This window comes from Asterias rubens, chromosome 1 (genome assembly GCF_902459465.1).
Source record: "Asterias rubens chromosome 1, eAstRub1.3, whole genome shotgun sequence".
Classification (NCBI taxonomy): domain Eukaryota; kingdom Metazoa; phylum Echinodermata; class Asteroidea; order Forcipulatida; family Asteriidae; genus Asterias; species Asterias rubens.
This window is the reverse complement of record NC_047062.1, coordinates 23,181,320-23,206,159: the sequence shown is the minus strand read 5'-3', so window position 1 is coordinate 23,206,159 and position 24,840 is coordinate 23,181,320. Positions and strand designations below refer to the sequence as shown.

Sequence of the window (24,840 nt, the reverse complement as noted above, 5' to 3'; positions counted from 1 at the left end):
TAAGATCAAATTTTAGTCAAAGGGAATTTTGATGATTTTTTTTTTAAAGAAAATGTCTTATCGTCTGTAAAAATAATACACCCAAAACATCATTAATTTCTTTAAACAGTGAAAGGGGACTCCCATGTTTACTCTCTACCAAAACAACAACTTTGCCATTGTCTTTCAATTTCTCCATGATGTTTTATTGTTGTTGTCAATGAACACTATAAATAGGACAGTGCCTCCCGTGTTGATCCAAATCTTTTTAGGCTAACTTAATTAGTGACCACTGATTTGTAAACCGTATATTGATTGTTTGAGACCAAAGGCTTCAATTGCTGCAAGTATCCTTGCCTTATTTATCTTCTGAAGTTGTGTTAATGAGCGATAACGATCATTGACCAATCCTCAATTTCAGTTTTGCCTTTGGCCTTCGGCAATAAAAGATGTTACGTAGAAAAACGTTTAAAGGAACTTTGTGGTGCTATGTGTATGGAGTGAACCCAATCACATTGACTGATTTTAAACTATCCATTATGCGGTTCACATGCAGACAAAAACTGACTTATTTTATAAATGTTTTAAAGGTTATTTTCTTGGAAATAGAGAGACATAGAAGTTTTGATTGATTTGTTTATTTTTTATTCCGGGATTCTCTTATATCAGACTTTGAGAATATAGCATAAGCCTTCACAGACTAATCAGTGTGAAAAAAAGTGTCGCAAAACTTGACTGCAATTTATCGTTAAATTTGCAATATATTCAATCTAAATGATTGGCATAAAAACTAGGCGGTATAAATTCGAGAACTTTTTGCCATTCACTAAAAAAAAAACATACGTACGGTCGCATGTAATACCGCCCTCTGCAGTTTTGGTTCGGTGATGATTTTAGCTCAGAGGGAAAAGGGTCCCTGTGCAGTGATGTGGCGGCCATTCAAAACCCCCATTTCTTCGTACGATTGAAAAAAGGCAGCATGGTATTTACATCATTCCAGGCTTACTATGCACTAATTTATTTCTCAAGTCAATAATAAGTATCTCATTATTAAGCCCCCCCCCCCGGGTGATCCACCGTTTCCACCTCAAAAAAGTTGTATTTCAGTTTAAAGTTCATTCTCATGCCCATTGAGGTATGGTGGATATGGGGTGCACTGTTTGTAAACAGACAAATTTACCCTAACCAAACACATAGTAATGTGTCCAGAATAAGTACATATATAAAATGGCTTTTGAAGAGGGCATTCACATTTTCATTTGCTAAACTCCTGTGAAAAATATCGATATCGTAGCTCACGCCTGAAGAAACCTGAAGCCATTCAAAACAACTTATGAAAGGATAGCAAATAAATCTATACATCCATGGTTCACTCTGCAAATCGGTTCCATGGAGCCAGTAGTTTCTCTGTTCCCCCAACTCCACAAAACTCAAAAGCTGTGAATGCTTCGAGTGTAAGTTAAGATGTAAAAAAAAAAAATATACAACTGTACAAAGCAAGGCACAATTCCAAGCAGTCTTTAAAAGATTGTCACAGAAACAGGGTAGAAGTGACATAAGCCTCTTGCATCTCCGCGTATTTATAATTCGATGACATACGTTGATGAATGTCACGTGCAATGGAAGCTGAACTAATCGGTGACGCAAATAGCATGGAGCTAGTGCCAAGATGTTGGACGCCCTTTCTGAGGTTTTTCTTTATCTGTATGGGGAAAAAAATCCTTGTCATTGACTCCACTGATAATGTATTGTTTATATGTGAATTGTTAGGTTGGTGGATACTTTTTGTCAAACTTTTAAAGTTAAAACTTAAAAACTTTCTATGAAGTGAACTTATACGTTTGAGTTTTATACAAAAAACCTGATTGGGTGGGTTCTTCAAATGAGGAGCTCATGTTAAAGACAAAAACATCGAAAACAACGTTTTGTGTTGTAGCCTACTTATTGTGATTTTGCAAACTAACAATCAACATTGCCAAGATTTCTGACGGAACTCTATAAGTAATACTAACTGGTAATATTAGACCTACATTATCACAATAAAGATGGGCTTTGAAAAAATAGCTTTAAATTGAACATTCCTCGAGTAGCAGTTTCTACTATTTCTAAAATACCTTTTCAAGTTGTCAAAATTTAGAAAAATGCACTCCTTGTGACTTCTTTCTTACCTTTTTAGACGGCTTCTTTCGTTTCAACCTATCAGCTTCCACGAAACCAGAGGGCTCGTTGTTGTTCTCTTCAGTGTCTGCCTCTGCCGTCGAAAGCAGAATTTCAACGGCAGGGTGAGGAGTGCATTCCTCCCTACCTTCGTTGACTTCTCGATACGGGGCGAGGGAGCAGAATCCAGCGGAGTGGCGGATTGTTATTAGTGGGTGACGGAGAGTTTGAAAGACTACGCTGACGGCAGACCGGAAGATCAGGAACAGTTCGCACCCGCCAGGTTGGGTGGGGTCAATCGTGGATGAAGTCGATGTCCGATCGTCGGATTTGTTGTCTTGCTGAATGAGAAAACATGTATCAGACATTATTAATGTTAAATCTTTGGATTAGGTCCATGATGTTGACACTTTAAGGCGGTGTTTAGTGGCAGTGTTCTGCATTAGTATGGTCTTCAGAATTAGAAGAAACGAGAGGGGAACACCACCAAACAAACAAATAACTCCCAGGTCTGCCCGACTCTAAAACTGGTCAGGCCCCGGACACGGGATCAGTCAGATAGGCTATTCGATAGTCAAAACAACAATGGTTATGTTCAATCCAAATACTTAATCTTAAAGGCAATTAAACACAGTGTAATGGTCGGCCAGCTCACTGCTAATATAACTACTTCACCCCTTTAATTGACAATTGTCATCTCTGATCTTTGGGCAGTGAGGGTTGGAAGACTTGTTGATGTTTTAGATAGCTGTATTTGTTTAGCTTTGGGTCAACCAACCAGTTTGAACACAAATCGCAAGTTGATATTACGTCACTGCTGAAATTGCCACGAGCATGGGCATCTTGTACAGGTATAAATCTTTGCTTTAAAAGATAACACATCATGCATTGTCTGTATTTGTTCCGACATGATGTACTTGCCTGTGTCCCAGGCAGGGTAAACCCCCACAAAACTTACCCCCATTATTGCAGCTAGGCCGTTCAGACGATTTGGACTTCGGTCGCAAAGGTCGAGTCCTTACAAATTACATGCATCTGGGACGGATCGAGGTAGATTCTCTTACCACAACCTTATGGAAAGCGGTTTTGCATTAAAACGCCCAACCAACCATAAGGTGGAACAAGGGACTATTCACCACTGTATATACTTGCAAAGGCGTCATGAGCCTATGATTTCGAAGACTTTTTTAGGATAGCCTTCCAATCCTGGCAGAATCGTGCAATATTCCTCTGTGGCGGTACAATATTTACCATAACAAACCACGGCTTATGACCTGGATACTTGAATGAACAATTGTAAAGGAGTCTATTTGTACACTACGGGTTTTTTTTCTAAGACGAGCACAATGCAACTTTACACCATAGATCAGCATGGATCACCATTACATTGTTCACCGTGTTCCTTTATGTACGCCAACACGTACAAAGTTCATGAAAGATGCAACTTCGATTCCCATAGGCCTACAAATAACAGTTGTTTAGGTTACCACTCAGCAGGTGAATTATTAAAGCTATTATACACGTCGACCCTTCTTTTCATTTGTTTAAAAACTTCTGAACAGCTTCTTGAAGTAGTAAAAGTAAGTATTGGTTTTAAAAATAAAGGTGTGAACGTAATTTTTGTATGTCTGGAGGAAATTTTGTTCGGAAAGAAATTGTCAATTCATGAGCAATACCTTCACATTGTTGTTAATATAACTTATACAAGTTTTACCCAGCATTACAATTTATTAAATTAACACAAACCTAAAATGTTGAGGCTCATTTCTTTCAACAACAAACAAGAAAAACAGATCATAATCAACTTAAAACAAGAGAGTATAACATGAATTCACAGCGTACCAATTTCTGCACGTAATAAGGCACGCCTGCTTGTAAGCCAAATGTAGTTTATCCATGAATTTATTTTAAATTTTATGGTCGTCCAATATGTATTGAAATTTGGCCCCTATACATGTACATAAAACAATAAATGATTGACGCTCATTATATCCGAAAATTTTGAGGTTCATTGCGTCAAAAAAAAACCCACAAAAAACACTCAGATGTAATGTAGGTCCGCGTCTAGCCATGGAGGTAGAAATACCTCCATGGAACAGAAATGGAAATGGACGTCTAGAGAAGCACAGTCCTTGTTCTGGAGATGTTTACCGAGCCAACGCAGCCTCTTCAAGGTGCAATGTGAACTTAACCCATGCGAGTCTCAACTTCAAGGCACGACGCAACGGGGCGTGAGAGCAAATCAACTACAGACTGTGATGACCTGTAGAAAGCAGGAGAAGCATCATGGTAGAAGGGAGAAAGATGGAGAAAGTAACCACAGAAAGACACTGGACTATCAATAGGAAGAATGGAATGCACTTTGTGGCTCCTAAATCGACATTTGAAACTCTTTGCCTGGTTGTTGCCAACAGCGAAATAAGATGGACGAAACATACTTTCCAGTGCTTTTTAGAAGCAGATTTTATAGCTGGTTTATAAAGGTCATTGAAAGCAAGCAGATTTGCTTACCAATCGGTACTTCGTAAAGAAACCATTTATGGAGAGAATTATTTAATGAACAAAAAAAAAACATTAAAAAGTTACCAACATTTTTGGTTAATACCATGACCTTTTAACATCGTGAAGGAACATGTAGAGCTTAGAGAATTGATTGAAACCAATCACTTATAGTATCAAATAGTTTTTCCATATTCCTTCTGCTAGCAATAACAATAATGAATACCGATTCCAATTTGGACAAAAATGTCAGATTATGCACGCAAGGGTTCAATCGTTAATAACATTGACTAATGAGAGCAACACAATATGGCATTATGTTTTTACACAAACCTCAATTCCCTGTGCACGCCATGTCATAAATAAACAGGTGGTTTGACCCTAATTTTATTACAGGTTTATTATTTATTCACTCCAGCCTTTGGGCCTATTCATTTCTCAACAAATCAGTCGTGTAGACTTCATTTACATAATCCACACAACAAACTCATTCCTCCATGCATCTCTGTCCTTCCTCTATGCTCCATGGTACAGCCATAAATAGAGCAAGAGCCTATCTCTACCACCAGGGTTCACCTTACAAAAAGTAAAGTCTGACCCGACCTCGGTTTGCCAAAGTTGACTGCACCCCAGAGGTTGGGTCGATAGGGGGTGTTTGGTGTGTTCACAATGGGCCTGTTACGTTGTACAGAGCAAGGGGGGGGGGGGGTGAGAGAGAGGCTGCTGTACACTGTGTATACCGGGTAAACATCATGACCGTCTGTACTTCGTTCCCCGCTAATCTTCCCAATGATGGTGCTGTGATAACAATGTCGTGCCATCCGTCATAATTTAAATTGAACAATTGTCATCTGATGTCATACGGAGCTGGTGTAATGTTACATTACAGAGAACGAGTGGTGTTCTGCGTTGAGATGTGAACTCAATGAACGAATCGCTAATGGTGGACTGACGTCAAGCAACTTGAACACCATACATAGACCCGCGGCCTGGTCCTCTTGCTGGGAACGTGAATATGAAATCAACCCTGGGATCATTACTATTTTGCCAGACCAAAGAAGTTTGAAAGTCACCACACACTGTATATCTCTTGGTCCCTGTTTGCTGATTTCTAGGCGCTAATTATTGAATATAGTGAGTGAATTCATATACATATATTTTTCAAAAGTTACGTAGGCCAAAATGGTCACTCTCAAAGATTTCATCAAAGACAACTCGACGACAGAGACTTCCAACAAGAAGAGACGACTAAAGTTGAAAAATTTAAACCCATTTCGCAATCGTAAGTACAAGACATTGAATGATGACCTACAAAATCCCGACTTTGACCCAAATCCACAAATTTCGAGCGACGGCGATCAAAATGTACCACCATTATGCTCGACCAACGAGAAGGCCGGCACCTTGGCTGCTGCGTCCAAACGACAGCTCCCCAAGGAACTGCTCCAATCGGCCCGGGGTCGGTTGGGGTTGTCCAAGGTCAACCAAGATGACCTGTATCCAGGGAAAAGGGCCCGTAAAGAAGGTTCATATGAGTGCCTCATTGATACGGTAGAAGCTGAGCTGGTATCAGGCGATGACGTAGTAAGCGATCCCTGCACTGCTGGTACTCTCTCCAACAGTGACTACGAGGAAACTTCGCAGAATGGGAATGTGAGGACTAAAAGACCAAGCATTAAAAGAGTTGTAATATCTGAAGAGATAGAGGTTATAGAGACTGAAGTCGAGGGAGAGCTCAAGAAGAAAAAAAAGTCGAAGAAGAAGAAGATCAAAAAGGTAAGATCTACCCCACTAATGACGTCAGAATCAGTCATCTTTTGATAAAGAAGTCTCATTTCTGCTTTGTGTTTCTTCCTTTTTTGCTGTCCTCTATATGCATACAACGTTCTGCCTATGTTAGAGGTGTGTGACCAATCCCATCGCGCTATTATCGAACAACAATAAAATAATGTTGTAGTGGTTTCTTAATGAGAGCATATGATAGACTTCCCTGTCCAGCCGTCCAGACTACTATAAATAATATACACACATTGTAAATACATTAACCTTAATATTCCTTACTTTTTCTCATTCACAGGCTGGTAAGAGAGCTATCAAGTTCCTTGGACACGGTTTAACCAACATGGCGATGTCACTTCGATACCTCACCCCGGATGCTGCCATCGCACCGGCCTTGAATGAGATAGCCCGTAAGAGGGAGGAGCGGTACAGGGAACTTTCTGCTGCGATGGCGTATACTATGATGACGTGATGATGTAGATAACTTGATCACCCATGAAAGAGCCGGCCAAAAGCGGACAGCCCGAGCTCAAATTCCGGCGCAAATTCAACCCCACTATAGCATAAGGCTGTTGGCCCTATATGCATTTCATAGAACGAACGAGAAAAGAGGCAGACAGTTACAGTTTTACTCACTGCTGTATACACAGGCACTCCTGCAACTTACTACTAAAACAAATTTTTATTTACAACCACATTATTGACAAAGTGAAATGCAACAGTTTTGTTCCAAACGGGAGCCCAGGGTTTATCGGCCGAACCTGAATATTTCTGAAATTTGCAGTCATAGAAGACCTAACAAATAAAAAGAAAATGACAAGGGAGGGGGGGGGGGGCACCTAATCATGATGAAAACAAGTGTTTTTTCTTTCTTTTGGGATTATTTTTTTATCATAGTTTGATAAAGAAAATATCGAATAAAACACATTTTGCTAGCGTTGAGATTGCAATAAAAGCCAAACCTTTAAGATGATATTTTTATGAAACGTACTATGAAAATACAAACCCTGCAAGAAGTTTTGTACAAAATAATGTTTTATGTGGAGAGTGCACTTAAGGAAATCTCGTGATATAAATAAGTATGTGTGAATTTGTGAAATATAAAAAGGACAAAGCCAAACTATTTGTTATTAGGAGTGTCCACTTTCATCGAGACTGTCAAGCGAAACTGCAAGTGGCCCAGATATAACAGATTTATAAAGTTACCAGCCATAAAATGTTTTTAAAAACTTGTTCTCTGCCTAATTTTGTCTAATAAAGCAGGGACATTTGATAGGCACATCTTTTAACATAAGTTTTATGAAACTGAGCACAGCGCTGGTATTTTACTGTATATAACAATGTGATTTTTTTTGACATAAGGTAATTTAAATGATGGTTATTTTGAACTGGAATACTGTGCTTAGAAGTATCCAATCATGGAATTATAATTAACATTCACGTGATTCAATTCATGTACATCGAGACTGATATGTTGTGTTTATTTGAATTCAAATATATAATGGTCAAATTTACCCTCCCCCCCCCCCCACAAATCCACCCTGCCCCCCCCCCTCACTGAGGTTAAATCACGCGCGCACATTCTCAAACCAATGTTAATGACGCGTGGTCAAAACATCTGTCCAATGGGCGCTGAGCTTGGCGCATATTCTTTTTACTGTTCTTTACATAATGTAATTTGGCATGTGCGACGGACGTTGAGGACATCTGACAACACAAGTATAAATATTGTGGCATAATGTGCATGTATTTTTTGAAAAGGAATTGATTCATGCTGCTTTATTACTTGGATACGATACACTCAACTTTGTAGAACATTTATAGGCCATGTTAAAACCGTTCGTCATGGATTAGTATACAAATATTGTAGTCGTTAGTCAGGTCGACCTACGCTGTGTAGTGCGTTTTTAACCAGGCATATCGTGCACGTGTAAGCAGACAACATCCATATTTCGGCGGGGAAAAAACGACAGTCAGATGTTGGACAAGCCTGCAAGATGGCATACAAATGGTGGTCAGCCCTCAAGAAGACCACGAAGAAGGAACTGCTCGTTCAGGTGTCGATTCTTCTTGCCGTGTTTCTCATTGCGACCATCCTCAACGATCTCGTCGCCTACACCATCACCCAAAACACCCACCGCTCAACTCAGAATCTCAGCGAGTCTGTGCTGGTAAGAAAATCTCACAGGTGTAGCAGCCCGGTAGTTAGACGTCTCTTTTCGTCGTAGTTTTACTTCTGTTACCAAAGCCAACGGCAAGAAGGGTGTCCTAATAAGGGCTACACTCATTATTCTCCATGTGCTTTAAAGGAACACGTTGCCTTGGATCGGTCGAGTTGGTCTTTGTTATAAAATGCATATGGTTAGAAATATGTTTTAAAAGTAGAATACAATGATCCACACAATTTTGCCTCGAAATTGCGTGGTTTTCCTTTTACTTTACGAACTAACACGGTCGGCCATTTATGGGAGTCAAAAATTTGACTCCCACAAATGGCCGACCGTGTTAGTCGACGGGGTAAAAAGAAAACCACGCAATTTCGAGTGATACTTGTGTGAATCATTATATTCTACTTTTAAAATATCTATCTAACCATATGCATTTCATAGCAACGGTTTCAAACACTTTTCAAAGACCAACTCGTCCGATCCAAGGCAACGTGTTCCTTTAAATTATTGTGGGAGGGGAGGGGGAGACAAGTGTTGAGTTGTGAAAGTTTGTTATTAAAAAACAAATATGCAAACACTTTTTACGTTAGCCGAGGATCGAATGGATGAGGTGCGTTTATGGTCTAAACAATGACACATTGTCAGCGCCATGGACCACTAATGTACCGAATGAGGTATGATGCTGTGGCATGGGTAGTGGACAATTTTGTTTCTTTTTCATTCATGAATTTACAGCCGGGCTGGTGAAGTTTCAAAAGTACCTTACCCGCAACCACTATAAATTTTTACTCTGCCCCTTTTGTCACAATAAAAAATCCGTGGGTGTGGCCAAGGCTAAGCCTTTACATGCTTAATCTAGTTTGACTTCTTTATTTTTTGTATCATAGGTTATGCACATAATATCGTTTTACATGGCACTACTTGGCTTTGTATACATCACCCAAGCAGGCAAGCTCTGGCAGAACGCCCGCTTGGAATGGATGTCAATCGGTAAGAAAACAAACTCCGCATTTATTACGTATTTATATTTCTTCTTTCCTTTCAGTTCTTAAAAAAAAGAAGGAAAGTTCAATTAGTTGAGTATTTTGCGGAATTCTTTTATGGGCTAGGAGGTGTGTGTAATAGTGGTTTTATAGTATCATTGTAAATTTTCCAAACATAAATGTTCTCTAATCTCTGTCACCAGTGTTGAATTTCCTGGTATGTTTCGTGCGAGTTGCAATCGAGGCTTCCTTCATTCAGTTCCGACGAGAAGAGTACAGAAACTTCACAGAGTAGCAGGGATAGCGCCCTCTATATATTACAGATGACTTCCTCAGGCAACACTATTTTCTGCAGGTCAAATGAAAGTGAAAGTTTCCCCCGAGTCAATGTGTACCTTAGTCATTCAGACACAATCCACAATTTTGACCTGAGAATTTATTTGAGAATTCATTGTTGCTCTTTCCCTCGACATGTTCTTTTTCTGGAAGAGTTAAAAAAAAAAAAAAAAAAAGGAAACTAATGCAATTATGAAGATCAGTACATAACCAAGGTGTAAAAAGAAATAAAAACAATTGATGAGAAATCTTTTGTACATTTCGTTATTTATTTACAAGTAAATGGTTCTATGTTTCATATTATTATGTACAACGATATATATACCAACAACCCCAAACATTCACTTTTGATTGTACAGTTGATTTAAGTTAAAATGGTTAAGGGGCCAAGATGGCAACCTTCACATTTCAGAGGATATAAAATAAGTTGAAGTGTGGAAAACAAAACTTTTATTAAGTGAAAGATGATAAATTATGCAAGAAGATTCAGGCAAACATGGATGCTTACAACTATTTTGGGCAATATTTGATTATTAGTACTATTTGTTTAACGATTGGGGCAAAAGCAGATGGGATCACGACTTGCATATAATTACTGTTGGTCGGTTCTGAAGTCACAACTTCATCAACAAGAATAAAACAGCTCAACTAGTAAATAACAAAAAATAATAATCAACTTTTATGAAGCGCTTTACACACTGTAGTGTGTCTCAAAGCGCTTAAAACATTAGAAGTCAAAGTTATCATCAAAAACTTAACATTGTGTAATCTTTTTCATAAAGGGAATGCTGTTATGAAAACAAAAACTATTATCCTATAAAATGTTTCTTTTGCAATTTTCAGCCAAGAATACTTGTTTTAACTTACTTTTTTGCAAAATCCTAAATACAAATAAAATTAAGGAAAAGAACCCTATTCCACAACCTCACTCCCTATGAAATGAGACAAGGGAAAATTCATCCTCATTATATCTAGTTGGAAAATTATTTAAAATTGAATAATGACTATATAAAAATGAGTTTAGGTTTCTTTGCATGTAAAACATCTTTTGTGCATACACTTTTCAACTAATAAAGACTGGAATATTGGAAAATGCACAAATTGATGGTTCTATTACATCAACTAATACAATTACAGGTGTACCAGTATTTGTGTATGCCTCAACACTTCTTGTAAACCGTTTCTCTTTGTAAAGTACCCATACAAATAATTACTCTACACCCCCCCTTGATTGAGAACGCCCAGTTACTTCCAGTGAATGTCAAATAGACCTCTTGCATCTGACTTCACACGCTCAAAAAGCACCCTTACTTGGGTCAAAAAGTGCCCTCACTGGGGTCAAAAAGTGCCCTCACTGTGGTCAAACAGGAAAGTTATTTTATGATAGCTGTTCTTTATGCGTAAAAACGTGCATGTGAGCTCAGCGCGCGCATTATGCAAGGAGTCTATTAAATTTGTTCACCATGTCTATGAATAAATAGTTAAGATTTCATCAGACTAGATCCAAACTCAGATGTGATCCCAGCTCCAGGATTTTCCTGCCTACTCTGATGTTTGGGTTGGCCATGGGATCAAGGAAGGGGTCTGAGTTGGAGGCGGCTCGGCCAGCCTGGGTCAAGATGACTACGATGGTGAAGAAGGCAATGACTCCAAGGATGAGGAGGATAGCGTAGCGTCGCATTGGTGTACTGGCATCTGTGGTAGACTTTCCTGACCTTGATCTGAAAACAATTTAATAACAACCCAGGGAATCAAAAAAAAGTTCCTTAATTTCACGAAAATATGCTCATAGTTTCACATAACACAATTGCATTAAAGGCACTGGACACTTTTGGTAACTGTCAAAGACCAGTATTCTCACTTAGTGTATCCCAACGTATGCATAAAATAGTAAATCTGTCAAAGTTTGGGCTTAATTGGTCATCGAAGTTGCGAGATAATGATGGAAGAAAAAAACACCATTGTCACACGAAATTGTGTGCTTTTTAGATGCTTGATTTTTGGGACCTCAAAAACTAATTCTGAGGTCTCGAAATCAAATTCGTGGAAAATTACTTCTTTCTCGAAAGAAAAATAACGAAAGAAAACATACCCTTTTGCACAAATTTGTATGCTTTCAGATGCCTTTCTCAAAGTCAAATATTTTAGAGAGAAATTACCTCTTGCTCAAAAACTATGTTACTTCAGAGGGAGCCGTTTCTCACAAAGTTTTATACTATCCCCAGCTCTCCAAACTTGTTACCAAGTAATTTGTTACGCTAATATTTTGAGTAGCTAACAAAAGTGTCCAGTGCCTTCAAACCGAGTGCAAACATTTGTATGTTGAGCAACCACAGAGTGGAATACTTTTTATCAGTTTCCTGTCACAGCAGATGCAGTTAGGGTAAATAGATTTGAAATACATGTATGTCATTGTTTTCAAAACATAGAGATAAATAAAGAGAGAGAGAGATCAACTTACTTGAACCATCTTGCAAACCAATTGAGGGCGCTTCGTCTCTTGTATTTGTCCACATCGTGGTCTTGTATAATATCTACAATTTCATCATCTTTGCTACCACCTTGTCTCTTGTGAGCTGCTGGTAATTGACCTAGTTGGGATCAAAATACAAGGTTTAACTTCTTTTTTAAAAGTCGTCAAATAAGTTTTTCAAAGCTCTTTTAATCTTACAATATAATAAGCTTTTCAATCAGCAAAGGAAAAACAATACCCAAATTATTTGTTTATGTTTGTTATTTTGTTAGCTCATTAATTCTATAAGCTCGTTAACCTTTTAAGAAAAGATTCAACCCAAGATTTTCATTCCCTGCTTCCAGTGTTCTCAACTTTTAGATAAAAACTATGACTGAACAATTACAATATAAGGTGGGATATAAGGAAACTTGTTATAATTTGTTTTCCTGAAAAAAATGTGATCTCCCTAGTTTGAATTGGATCATTTCTCCACAATAATTTATTGGATTAAAGAGGGTACAACATGCTAACTTTTACAACATCACTTCTACTTGAACTTCAAACCCCCCAAATCTTCCAGACTTGAAAATGAAATCACTCACCACTTGATAATGTCTCTGGTGTTAGTAGTGGCGTTTTACTATCTATATTCACACTGCTACTTGTTGTTCTGGCTTGTAATACTGTGCTTTCCACAGGCCTGTATACAGCACTGTCTATCTCTGTACTCGGCTTCAGAGCTGGTTCGGTCATGCTGCTCTGTGGTGTTTTGTACAATTCTTCTTCAGGTTCGTCGATTTGCAACCTCTGTGATGGCTGGTGTGGCTCGTCTATCTGTAAATGGAAAGCATTAAGCCGTTTATCAGAATCATAGCTCTGCACTGTCTTTACTTGTCATTGAACTGCCCCCTTTCATACTTAATAAAAAAGATGTTAAAAACTTATCTTCAAATTCTCTTTTGACGAACTTATGTTGTTGCTAATATACATGTTTTGTTTTTAAAAACACTAGTTAATTTCTTGTTGCTGCTTGTTTGCTGTACAATGGCTGATTATGATTTCCTAAGGGACATCCATGCTACACATGGCAATTTTTACAAACAACTTTGAGGCAACCAACTGTAATGCATGCACAAGAGACAATCTTTTAGCTGTAAGTTACTATTCCGTAGTAAATGATGAGAAAACTGAAATGTGAATGTATTTCCTTCTTGAAGATTGTCTTGCATTGGTTGCCTGTTAATTGCCTTGTGTGCCAGCCTTATCCTTCATTTACATGTCAACGATGTAAGAGAACAATCTGTGCACCTTTTGTGAATTCTTGCTCCACACTGAACCCCCCCACCACAAAAATACAAGGGTATTAAAACATTATTATGAATACATGAACTTACAAGGGAAAGCCCCAAGCCTGCCCTCGCCCAGTTGACTCTGGACAGGGACTCTCGGAGAACCTCAGCGACGGGTGATACCATGTTACCAGGGGGGAAGATACCAACATTACAGGAGGGGCAGGTGTAGCCTGCTGGAGCTGTGTGTGGGGGAAGCTGTCTTGCATACTCGTCCAAGCATGACCAATGAAATACATCTGTGGAAAGTTACCAAACATGTAAAATGTAAGTAGGATTAGAAACTTTGCATGGTGTAAATACGATATGGAAAGGTTTGGGGTAACACCATGTAATGACTATGAGTTAGGGGGGTTCTGAAAAGAACCATGAACACTGCAGTTAATGAGCTAGATGTGGTTTAGCTCTGGCAGCCTTTCACTTCCATATTATGCTATGTATCTGTGTACAGCACAGAGGAAGAGTCCTATACAGGGCTAGATGTGGGTATGTTTATCTGACAGAGGTAATATTTATTCACTGTCCATTAACATCCCACGTTCTCAAACATACATTGCACGAAAATAACTGCTTTACTTGATTGATATAATATGGTCCCTGCGCAAGCTATCCGGTCTTAGAGCACTGGGCAAGTCAAACCAATCTTATCAGAGTCAAAATATTTTTGTATTGAGGATAACATGCATCCATGCAGTGAAATACAATAGGCTAGTCCACCTGGTTGGGCTGTTATGGCCGTCTTTTAACATATAGGTCTTGTAATGGCGACAATGACAAGACCGATGTTAAAAGAGAGCCATAACAGCCCAACCAACAAGGTGGACTAGAAATAGGCCTACTTTGATGAATAATGAATAGATCCTTGACAGAACACATTGAAGTAGTTTGTGCTTTAACCCTTCACAGCCTGACCATTCAAAAGCATCCACATAGTTTAGAAATAGACTATTGTTAGTACTACAGAGCAGATCTATGCAGGCCTGTAATATGATGATATTATTTTATGTGGTGAATGCATCTACAAACTAAAGAGTAATATTATGTGCACAGTTGTGCCACCATACACATCCTGTGCAACTGAATGGTTTCACTTTCAAATGATTGGTCTACTCAATGCAACGAGTGTTACCAAGAAGCAGAACTTTACTGAAACATTAAACCTAAAAACATACAGAGTTCATGAGTTGATGTAGGACCAATGTCAAAGCTTTTGCATCAAAATTTGTGTGCAGATTGAAGCTGTGTGTTTCCTAGTTCTTACCATAACATAATAACCTAACTACATCTCCATCTGCGAGTTCACTGTGGCACAAACTGCATCTGATATCATAGTCACTATCTTGAAGCCATTGCAAATATGACTTGACTATACACTGCAAAGAAAAAGACAAAATCTAAATATTACTAAATTAGAAGCTGCTTTTGAGAAATCACATGTGTACTAAATAACAACCCACCCTACTACCCCTTGTTGGAAACATCACATGAATCAATGTTGGGTCACTTATTCTCACTTGGCTTTTAAGATGGTATCCTTGTATTTGAGAGGTTGTGCATCACAGTGTGTTTTGAGAAATGGTAGAGAAGACGCCTGCTATTTTATGACAACACCATTACAGTCAGTAGCAGTGCTTTGCTACGATTATAATCCTCTGGTCAGAGACCATTCTCCAGTAATGTCACACATCATCTGATCATGACTATCACTGTTCTGATTGATCCATCACTGATCAATCAGTTTTTTAAAAGTAAGATGGAGTTAAAACATTCAATGCAGTTAACAATAGGCCTGCACAAGTATTAAAATACAGTAGTCCGATAAGGGATCGTCTACTCCTAGAACTATATGAGGTTCCTTCAGCTATCGTGGAGACAATCAACCTCATATGTAGAACTAGCAGACTGGGGAAGTATTTGAGAACACTCCACAAACCCAAACTTAGTTCCTGCCGTCGATTTCACAAAGAGTTAGGACTCGTCTTATCCTAAGTTAGGACAAGTAACTCGTCCTAACTTAGGATTAATCTTAAGGTCTGCATGCTACAGTGCAGGGTTAGGACTCGTCCTAAGTCCTAAGATTAGTCTTAAGTTAGGAAGAGTTTGGTGAAATCGACGGCTGGGTATTAATTGTGCAAGACAAGCACTGGGCTCAATCGCTTTAGCTGTAGAGTTAAAGGTAACAAAATCGATTACATATGTACATTTATAAATAAGCACTACCCTAACTAGGGAGGATAGTTGCGATGATCGTAACCCTCCATCCTCATGAATGAGGGTCACACTCACAGAGGATTGAGGGTTAAGGCTGAGTTATAGTCGGTCGCGCGATGGTCGGGCGTCGGAAATCTTGACGCGCGATCATAAAAAGACACAGTGTTTAGGCCTCAGTCTCCGGATTGCGTGCAAGATTTCCGTCACGCGACCGAATATAAACCGGCCTTTACGATCATCGCAACTATAATTTCATGGCTCTGCAACGCCGAACTCTGTGCTTGCGATCACCATTCTTTGCTTGCAGGACAAGTGCCAGATTTTTGTGCTATATATGGAAGTGATGAATGCCTAGCCCTAGTGTAATTATGTTGAGGAATGCGCACAAACAACATTACCCTACCCTACCCAAACAACATTACCCTACCAACCTGTGAACAGAACGGGTTAGTTTTTTTTAAATTATAAAAGATATGTTTTTATTAACAAACTCCAAACTTGTTCCAACGAGGGATGTTCGGCGGGGGCATAACATTGTTTTCGGAATTTGTCCTGTTCTTCTAAATCAGAGTACTTGATGACAACACAGATGTGACAGTTGTTTAGAAAATAAAACTGACTACATTGAAAAATACAATTAATTATAAAACTAGTGAAGTCACTTCACTAAATTACTGCACATAATTATTTAATACTTGCCTTCGGATGATTTGCAACTAAACAGTGCTCACACACATTCACACGGTGTTCAAAACAAAACAAGTTGGTGACCTTTCTCTTGGGACATTTACATAAACCCATCTTTACGTTTAGGTCGACTCGCCAGATGTAAAAATTGTCATTCCAGCGCCTGATTTTAGGTGAGATCCCCTTACTTTAGTGCACCTTCTTCCTGTCATTTACACAACTGCACTGTGTATACGGATAGGGATTTAATACACACTGTGTACGCGTACACTATGCCACGTTTGAGGGGAAACGCGCAGAGGGTGGATGACTCAGAGGTCAGTTGATGTCACGGCGACTATTAACAGGTTCCGTGTATTCTGCATGATAGGCATACTAATAAATGGACACCAGCGTAGGAAACTTGACTGTGCTATTATATTTCCAGTTAGGTGTATTCTTATAACAAGCCAATTACATTATTTTGGACAAAATGAACGTTTTAAGCTGAAAATAGACACAAAGTTAAGCAGACAAAATACACACGATCAGATTAATTAGCGAATATTCATCTTTTACATGATTGTACATTCACTACGGTACTATTTGGTAATCGTTGAGGCCGGCCGCTGGTTCCTGCTCCGCTTTGGATGACGTCAAGAAAGAAGTGACCATTTAAAAAAAAAGTTCCATTTGAGAATGATTGAACATTCTTGATCGGGTGATTTTGTTAAATGAACAGTTGTTTTTTCTTGTTCAAAACTTTAGTCTCCCATTGGAATTATTGAAAACTTGTCATTATTATTAATGTATTGTTGTTAAAAAAGAAGAAAATCGATCAAGTGAAAGTTGAAACGAAACAAAAAGTTGTACAAAGACAACAATCTACTTATGTACATGCTTTTTGTAAAAGAAAATAATGTATCCGTTAAAAAGAAAGAAAACCAAATGTCATGAGAAAGGTTCATATCTTTACTTTATATTGTATGGTACGATTACAGGGATAGAAACTCTCATGTCAAAGGGAGTCCAAAAAGGAAGTATAATAAATTGTTTAAAAAGGGAGTAAATTGATTGCCTAGTTTTCAATAAGTGCATAAAATCATTTAAAAATTTCATAAACATTGGGCTGGCTGGTTGAGTTAATAAAACGACAGAAAAACGGGTTATGACTTGTCTGGAATTGCATGGTCGTTTTATTAGGCATAGTTAAGTTCAGAACCACCCCAACTCATTAGAGATAGTGATTACATGGTGTTACCGCAAACCTTTCCATAATGTATTTCCACCATGCAAAGTTTCAAATCCTACTTTTGGCACTGGTATGAACTAATATTTTTACCAACCTTATTGTTAGCTATCATAAAATACTCATTACTTGAATTTCATACAGAAGTACATGAAATTTTAAACTATAGTCCTTTATACATCATCGCCGTCATCTTAGAGGTAAACCGATTATAAAAAAACAGAATCGCACAGATTTGTCCGCCCGGTGAAAAGAATTTGCCAATGAAAAACCTCTTATGAACCTTTAGGCAAGGGGCCCTAGGCCTACTCAAATTACACCATTTGCAAAAGGCCTTTCATTATATTTTAAAATTTGATTTTATAGTACTGGACTTGCACTTTAAATTTCTCGGTGCCCCATTTGTGTTTGATTCGCGAACGGGCAAGGTTCTCAATAAGGCGTAAAATAATCATCCGTATGCGACATACACACACACGCACGACACTTGTCACGTCAAGAAGCATGAATTAAAATCCGTCTCGCACTTCGCCCCCTTCACGTTATTTCCGGAAAAAGTCGTGGTTCAGAGACTGTTTTTACTAATGATGGTGTATGTTTTAAAGAAGTCTGGATTAATGTAACTTGGACCGAATTATAACCGAGACTGTGTGGATAACAAGCATCTTGTGTTCTTCAATTCAACATCGTCGTCCGTCAGGTAGGCGTTTATAATTATAGCTTGAACAAGCAAAGCAATGTGTTTGAAATGGAGGGTTACCCCAACGGAGAATCCTGCACGACGAATACGTTTTAAAAATGCACCCACTCTGCAACTTACAAGTGCAATATTTTTATGGGAAATAGGGGACCATAATGGTGGAACTGAACGGTAGTTAGTTGGTACATCCAGCGACGTTAAGTTCGCATGACTGTCATGTATTTGTTTGTTGTATTATTTATATTCATAAATAGGAATACACATGACATGGTATTGGGAGTTTATCATAAACGAAATGCCTTTAATTAATAATGCCATTAATTAATTTCATAATTGGTGGCGACGTGCGGAAGATTATCCTTTCTAAATTCTATTGCACTATGTGCACCAGAACACGGCTGTGCTCATTCCCAATGTTTTCACTGGACAGGCACACTGACCAGCAGAGGGTTACTGATGTCGCGACTGTGTGATTGAAGTGAATAGTAAAACATGAATCCTGTATCATTCATGGTGTTATTAATTAAAATTACCAATTCCCATTTTACTTTGTATTACAATCACTAACCAGCTAACCATTGAACCAAACCAAAACTATTGACCCAATTCACCTGCTGACGTCATCATCAGAATAATCTTGGATGCGCCATTTTGGTGGTCAATATCACTGTGCGTTATTCAGTGAAGTGCGCATTGTAGGCAACGCGCCGTTTACACACGTCAACCTATTTACCACCAAAATGGTGAGCGTGGCACAGTCGCCGCGCGTGCCGTGCGTGTAAGGGGTCACCATGTGAAACTGTAACCATGGAGGAAGAAAATAGAAGGAGTCACAACGAAGGCACATCAAAGGTTTAATTCTGCTGCCGCCATTCTAAAGCAGCAGGCGCACACGCGCGCGCTGTTATCTTACACTGTGCTGCAGAATGCACTGCACCCAAAACTATTGCTTATCGCGCCCACGCACGCAGCGCTGCATGTGAACATAAACACATGCAGTTAAAAGATTGACGTGCAGATAGCTGAAGCAAATAATAATAATAATCATCATAAACGGCATTTAAAGATGCCCTACTAAGTAAACTAAATCACAGCGCTTACATAATAATTAAGTACATGAAAAAATAAATATAATTAAAGGAAAAATGAAATGAAATGAAATGAAAGCCACCTGTAATGCAATAAATTGATTAATGTTGAAATAGATATGTTTCGATCATATTCTTGAAACAATTTGCGCTACAATTTTTTTTATTGCACAGCATTGCACACATTAGGGGGATTGAAATTATAAAAGCTAAACAATACGTCTTTGAATTTGTTGGCTCCCGGAGATAACCGGAAATATCCTTAAAATAAGTTGCTAAAAAGACCCTTTATTGTAATATCTGAATGTTATATTTAACGTAAGTCAGCTTCGGATTGGCCAAATTCGACAATCAAAACATCAAAATACTCGGTGGAAAAATTGCTGTTGAAAACAATGAACTGCGCAATGTTAAAAGCCCGCTAATAGTAGTGCGCATGCGTTTTGTGTTTATTCGTTTGTGTACAGATTTCTTTCCTCCAATTATGAAGGCTGAAGCAGGCTGAGCGGCAGAAGACATTGTACATAAAGGGTTTGTCGCGCGCGTAAAACTGGGGCGCAGCGCGCGGCCGTAACGTATTTCCAATGGGCCATTTCGAAGTGCGTATTGGTTTTGAGATAAGAGGCTGGGCGATGTGACTCCTTCTATTTTCTTCCTCCATGCTGTAACTATATACATGTAGTTGTGATAATCGTAACACCCAATCCTTCGTCGTTGGGAGCCCTCAGATCGGAGGATGGACATGATGGAGGGTTACGTTTATTCTTACTTTGACTGCATTAATATATTCTTTAAATGATTTGTACTTTTTGTTCAATTTAAGGAAAAGTTTCCGTATGGCGCCACCACTTTTTCATTCAATATTAAATAATATAGATCTAATTAATTTACCTCAAAAATGAATGAGATATCCCTTTTTTTTGGTAAAAATTAGTGAAAAAGTGGTGGCGCCATACGGAAAGTTATCCCAATTTAATACTACTCACAACATGAACACTAATATTAAAGGCAGTGGACACTATTGGTAATTGTCAAAGACCAGTCTTCTCACTTGCTGTATCTCAATATTTTTTATGCATAAAACAAAAAAACACAGTGAAAACTTGAGCTCAATCGGTCGCCGAAGTTGCGAGATAATTATGACTGAAAAAACACCCTTGTCACATGAAGTTGTGTGCGTTCAGATACTTGATTTCGGGACCTCAAGTTCTAAATCTGAGGTCTCGAAATCAAATTCGTGGAAAATTGTTTCTTTCTCGAAAACTACATTACTTCAGAGGAAGCCGTTTCTCACAATGTTTTATACTATCAACCTCTCCCCATTACTCCATACCAAGAAAGGTTTTATGCTAATAATTATTTGGAGTTATTACCAATAGTGTCCATTGTATAATATGTAGACAATTTGAAAATGATGTTTTTCATGAGGCTTATTTAGTTTTAAAAAGTCGAGTCAAACCATGCTAATGATCTTGAAAGAAGTTGGTGTAATATTCATCAGAAAGCCTTTGATAGTGTTAATGCCATGGTAGTAAGCATCCTGCAAATTGTGTTTGTCCGATGTGCCCCAATATTTAAAAGTTTGAAGTTTTAAGGCGACTTTTGGAGATCCAAATCAACCAAACTTCCCTGTGTCTGTTTGTGAATGATGCGGTCAGACTCAGAGATACGGTTGGTACCCGCTGTGAGCAACGACTGTCGGATTGGTGTCTTATAAGAATCTAACGATTGATTGATTTTAAAGTTTGATGAATAAAAGTAAGACTCTGCCTTGAGGCGACTTTTGGAGATACAACCAAACTTCTTTGTGTCCGTAAGGGAATGATGTGGCCAGAGATATGGTTGGTACCCGCTGTGAGATTGTCACCTTCACTAACTGGATGGATTTGAAGTTCTCGATGGAAATTCAGTGAACAATTCAGTTGAAACATTGACAGGTGTGTTTTTTATTGTACAGGTATCTTTCTTGATACATTGAATTAGCTCGATATATTATCAAATTTGGTGATGAATTTAAGCATGAAGGAAGGAGTACTGTAGATACTCAATGGAATACATGAGTAGTGATGCATCGATGCCAAGTCATAATTCTGGGAAGACATGCCTAGCTGCATTTGACTACATGTAGGAAGAAAAAAGCCGTTGATAATTAACTTTGCCAATTAAAGACAGTGGACACTATTGGTAATTGTCAAAGACCAGTCTTCTCACTTGGTGTATCTCAACATATGCATGAATAATAATAATAATAATAAGACTTGTAATGCGCACACCGCACATATCCACCCTGCTGGGTGTTCAAGGCGCAGTAAAACCAAAAAAAAAAAAAAAAAAAAACACAACACAAAAAAAACAGAAACAACAAAATTAGAAATAACAAACTGTGAAAATTTGAGCTCAATTGGTCGTCGAAGTTGCGAGATAATAATGAAAAAAAAAACCATCCTTGTCACACGAAGTTGGGAAATTCGTGGAAAATTACATCTTTCTCGAAAACTACTCCACTTCAGAGGGAGCCGTTTCTCACAATGTTTTATACTACCAACCTCTCCCCATTACACGTTACCAAGTAAGGTTTCGTGCTAATAATTATTTTGAGTAATTACCAATAGTGTCCACTGCCTTTAAAAGGACTGCAGAGGTTACACGTACAATCATCCCAACTTGTCATTATAAAGTGCGCACTGTAAGTGATGTCTGACGCTTCTTCAGTCATGGCATGTAAACATTGTGAAAATGAATCAAGTGTATCCCAAATCCCAATAGTCTTACTACCTGTAAAATCCAGATCAAAATGCTAATGGAGTAAAATTCTTACGAATTGCCACTTTTTACAGGGCAGTTGCAATTGCATTTTATTCAAAAATATTGTTGTAAATCAGTATTCTCCATTTTCCATGAACATGTAGGGCCACTGATTTTCCGCGATCGCGGAAAACGGACGGAATTCGCGGAATCCGCCCTTTGAAACGGAAAACGGGATTTCAGAAAATTTGATTTTTTTTTTTTTTTTTTTTTTTTTCTTGACGCCAAAACTATTGAAATTGCATTCTTTATTAAGATTCTTTTTGTTAAACTAAAAAGGCATCAGAAATCAGACCATTAAAAAGTACGAGATCGTAACCGTGGATCATTCTGTTCTACTTCACACCATCCTCAATGTTTACACACATGATGTACACACGTTGTTAACATGGTTAAGCGAAGGGCATTATTCGCGGCACGTTTTAAACATTTTTTGTTCACCCAAATTGCATTTTCTCCCTCTCTTTTACCAACAATAATACACAAACTAGCTTACCTATGATCTATAAGAACACATACAATGTTTTTTCATCTCGGAAAGGTCTAAAATAAAACCGTAAACTGTCAACATTCTGTCGCCAAAGCGAAAACAAAATGGCTGACATTTTGTTTGTGGATGGAGAATGGTCACGTCCATAGACTTGTTCCCAAGTCTTTGATCATGCTGAAACAGCGCCCTCTTGTGGATACACTCCTGTCATTAGCCTACAATGTGGCTGATGCAGAGAATCAACTGCAGTTTTAGACTTGGAATCAAGTCTATCACATCATGTGCATTGATACTGCAGTCACAGTGCAACCTTTTTAGAACAGCAGTATACAAAATAATCAACAATTATAAAAAAAAGTATTTTTTTGAAATTTGTCAGTTCAAATGAACATTTTACGAAGTCAACAGTGCAACTTATCTCAAATTGATTTTTATAAGTGTGTCCCTGGGTATTAAACAACCTTTTATCTAATTAAAAAAACATGAAACGGAATTTTTTGTGCCTGAAACGGAATTCATGTTTTTGCCAAACGGAATTTGCACTTTTCTGAAACGGAAAATCAGTGGCCCTAAACATGTTGTTAGGCATTGGACTTCACAAGGTCACAGCCATTGTCACTGGCTGCCCTGGTCTTGGCTTTAAGATTTAATTAGATTTAGTCCCCCAGACTGTCTTTGGGAATGGAAGATCAATGACACAGGCTTTGCACAGTCTACTACATGTAGGGTGTCAACATTTACTGTAAACAAGCGTTCGAATGCCTCAGTCTCACATCCGATGGCAGATAACCAAAATGAAAATGAAAATGAAAATAGATAACACTAAAAATACATACATTTTTAAAAATGGAAATCAGGGCTGGAAGTGTTTTTTACTTTGACAATGTTTTGCCTGCCTCACAGGGCTAGCTAAACATAATCTGAAGTAACAAAGTGGTTTCAAAAAGACTGGATCCTGCTGGTCTGAGCAGATTATTTGTTTCAGTATCATTTGTGGTTCATTCAGAAGGGTGCGTGTTACATGCCTTGTTTCGGGATAGGCCTACATTTGTTTAGTTTATAATTTATTGACATCAAGGAAAAATACCTTTTTATGAACAATGTGGGACAAGAACAAAATTGTTTTCTCAAAGAGGCGTTTCGATTTTGTCCAAGATACAAGATCATATTCAGCAAAATGCCAAGGGTCATTTTACTCGCGTAATATAACCGCGTCACAAAATCCCAAAGATAAAAAATGTTCTCTTTTAAAACGGAATGGTTCTCATCAAACTGAGATGGTAATCTTTAAACATTAGGCCTACAGCCTACCCAGCCAAAAAAGAAAATGCGGGTATTTTATTTCATCCGCTAGCTCATCATTCCATCTCCTCTCGGAGAAGGGGGAAACGGGAAAGACTACGACTGAGCTGGAATTAGGGTAGCGGCCTAAATAAGACAAACTACAGATGAAGGATCTCTATCGACTCACTCATGGAGAAGCCGCTGAGTTGTGACAGCTGTCCTTTCTAATATAACTCTTACTTGAACATTACTTTTTTTCCTTCAAGTCGAGTAGTTTTCATCTGTTCAGTTGTATTGCCTTCTTCATGTTCATTTCGCTCATCGGGACAGTGTGTGCCAGTGCCGCCGTCAATTCGTTTTGGTTTTCATGTTGAGTTTTTCCAGAGGGAAATCTCTGTCTGCAATTAGCTACTGATTATTATAATCCCCCTGGCCAATTTCACAGAATTGTTAAAGGTGTTATGTTATTATGGGTTTTGAAAGAGCACATTCATTCTAATTATCTAGGAACTTTCTTAAAGTACACACCGAACCTTTGGGGTACCATTATAAAAATAGGTGGTCATGTTTTTGTAAAAAAATTCTGCTTGTTTCCGTTCTAGCAAAATATGAACTCAAGTAATTGGGATAGTTCAATCCCAC

General features: G+C 38.3%; 5 protein-coding genes across 7 annotated transcripts in view; 3 read left to right on the top strand and 2 right to left on the bottom strand.

Annotated features, from left to right (window-relative positions):
- Window positions 1–1,243: 1,243 nt before the first annotated feature.
- On the bottom strand, window positions 1,244–3,968 carry LOC117306800. Its single transcript, XM_033791324.1, has 3 exons — window positions 3,095–3,968; window positions 2,148–2,477; window positions 1,244–1,681 (listed from the first exon to the last, which is right to left on the bottom strand). The coding sequence occupies exons 1-3, from the start codon at window positions 3,098–3,100 to the stop codon at window positions 1,511–1,513; spliced, it is 507 nt and encodes a 168-aa protein (XP_033647215.1). The 5' UTR covers window positions 3,101–3,968; the 3' UTR covers window positions 1,244–1,510.
- A 1,075-nt stretch (window positions 3,969–5,043) lies between these two features.
- On the top strand, window positions 5,044–7,873 carry LOC117307419. The gene is made up of 2 exons (XM_033792202.1): window positions 5,044–6,411; window positions 6,713–7,873. Exons 1-2 carry the CDS (start codon window positions 5,818–5,820, stop codon window positions 6,884–6,886), a joined length of 768 nt encoding a protein of 255 aa, XP_033648093.1. The 5' UTR covers window positions 5,044–5,817; the 3' UTR covers window positions 6,887–7,873.
- Window positions 7,874–8,235: 362 nt separating this feature from the next.
- LOC117287815 lies at window positions 8,236–10,066 on the top strand. Its single transcript, XM_033768388.1, has 3 exons — window positions 8,236–8,585; window positions 9,470–9,572; window positions 9,769–10,066. Exons 1-3 carry the CDS (start codon window positions 8,412–8,414, stop codon window positions 9,858–9,860), a joined length of 369 nt encoding a protein of 122 aa, XP_033624279.1. The 5' UTR covers window positions 8,236–8,411; the 3' UTR covers window positions 9,861–10,066.
- Window positions 10,067–10,164: 98 nt separating this feature from the next.
- On the bottom strand, window positions 10,165–17,201 carry LOC117300329 (zinc finger protein-like 1 homolog). Of its 3 annotated transcripts, XM_033784090.1 has the most exons (7): window positions 17,162–17,179; window positions 16,616–16,823; window positions 14,967–15,078; window positions 13,751–13,944; window positions 12,959–13,190; window positions 12,363–12,492; window positions 10,165–11,622 (listed from the first exon to the last, which is right to left on the bottom strand). In XM_033784090.1, exons 2-7 carry the CDS (start codon window positions 16,715–16,717, stop codon window positions 11,394–11,396), a joined length of 999 nt encoding a protein of 332 aa, XP_033639981.1. In that variant the 5' UTR covers window positions 16,718–16,823; window positions 17,162–17,179; the 3' UTR covers window positions 10,165–11,393. The 3 variants fall into 3 exon arrangements, with proteins under 3 accessions (XP_033639981.1, XP_033639991.1, XP_033639974.1); XM_033784100.1 differs by lacking the exon at window positions 16,616–16,823 and having other exon boundaries at window positions 14,967–15,099; window positions 17,162–17,201; XM_033784083.1 differs by lacking the exon at window positions 17,162–17,179 and having other exon boundaries at window positions 16,616–16,913.
- A 1,114-nt stretch (window positions 17,202–18,315) lies between these two features.
- Window positions 18,316–24,840, top strand: part of LOC117289126 (HEAT repeat-containing protein 5B-like) — a 61,236-nt gene continuing 54,711 nt past the window's right edge. Inside the window, exon 1 of the mRNA XM_033770105.1 lies at window positions 18,316–18,531. The gene's annotated coding sequence lies outside the window, so the exon portion shown is untranslated. The remainder of the gene's footprint in view (window positions 18,532–24,840) is intronic.

What these genes read in the sequence shown, in the direction of transcription:
- LOC117300329 (XM_033784090.1), bottom strand. Translation starts at nt 16,717, where the DNA reads ATGGGTTTATGTAAATGTCCCAAGAGAAAGGTCACCAACTTGTTTTGT. An exon ending in TAGTTGCAAATCATCCGAAG is followed by an intron (nt 15,079 to 16,615) that starts GCAAGTATTAAA and finishes TTTTCTTTGCAG; the next exon opens with TGTATAGTCAAGTCATATTT. An exon ending in CAGGCTTGGGGCTTTCCCTT is followed by an intron (nt 13,191 to 13,750) that starts GTAAGTTCATGT and finishes TTCCATTTACAG; the next exon opens with ATAGACGAGCCACACCAGCC.
- LOC117287815 (XM_033768388.1), top strand. Translation starts at nt 8,412, where the DNA reads ATGGCATACAAATGGTGGTCAGCCCTCAAGAAGACCACGAAGAAGGAA. An exon ending in ATCTCAGCGAGTCTGTGCTG is followed by an intron (nt 8,586 to 9,469) that starts GTAAGAAAATCT and finishes TTTGTATCATAG; the next exon opens with GTTATGCACATAATATCGTT. An exon ending in CTTGGAATGGATGTCAATCG is followed by an intron (nt 9,573 to 9,768) that starts GTAAGAAAACAA and finishes CTCTGTCACCAG; the next exon opens with TGTTGAATTTCCTGGTATGT.
- LOC117307419 (XM_033792202.1), top strand. Translation starts at nt 5,818, where the DNA reads ATGGTCACTCTCAAAGATTTCATCAAAGACAACTCGACGACAGAGACT. An exon ending in AGAAGAAGAAGATCAAAAAG is followed by an intron (nt 6,412 to 6,712) that starts GTAAGATCTACC and finishes TCTCATTCACAG; the next exon opens with GCTGGTAAGAGAGCTATCAA.
- LOC117306800 (XM_033791324.1), bottom strand. An exon ending in GAAAGAAGCCGTCTAAAAAG is followed by an intron (nt 1,682 to 2,147) that starts GTAAGAAAGAAG and finishes TTCCCCATACAG; the next exon opens with ATAAAGAAAAACCTCAGAAA.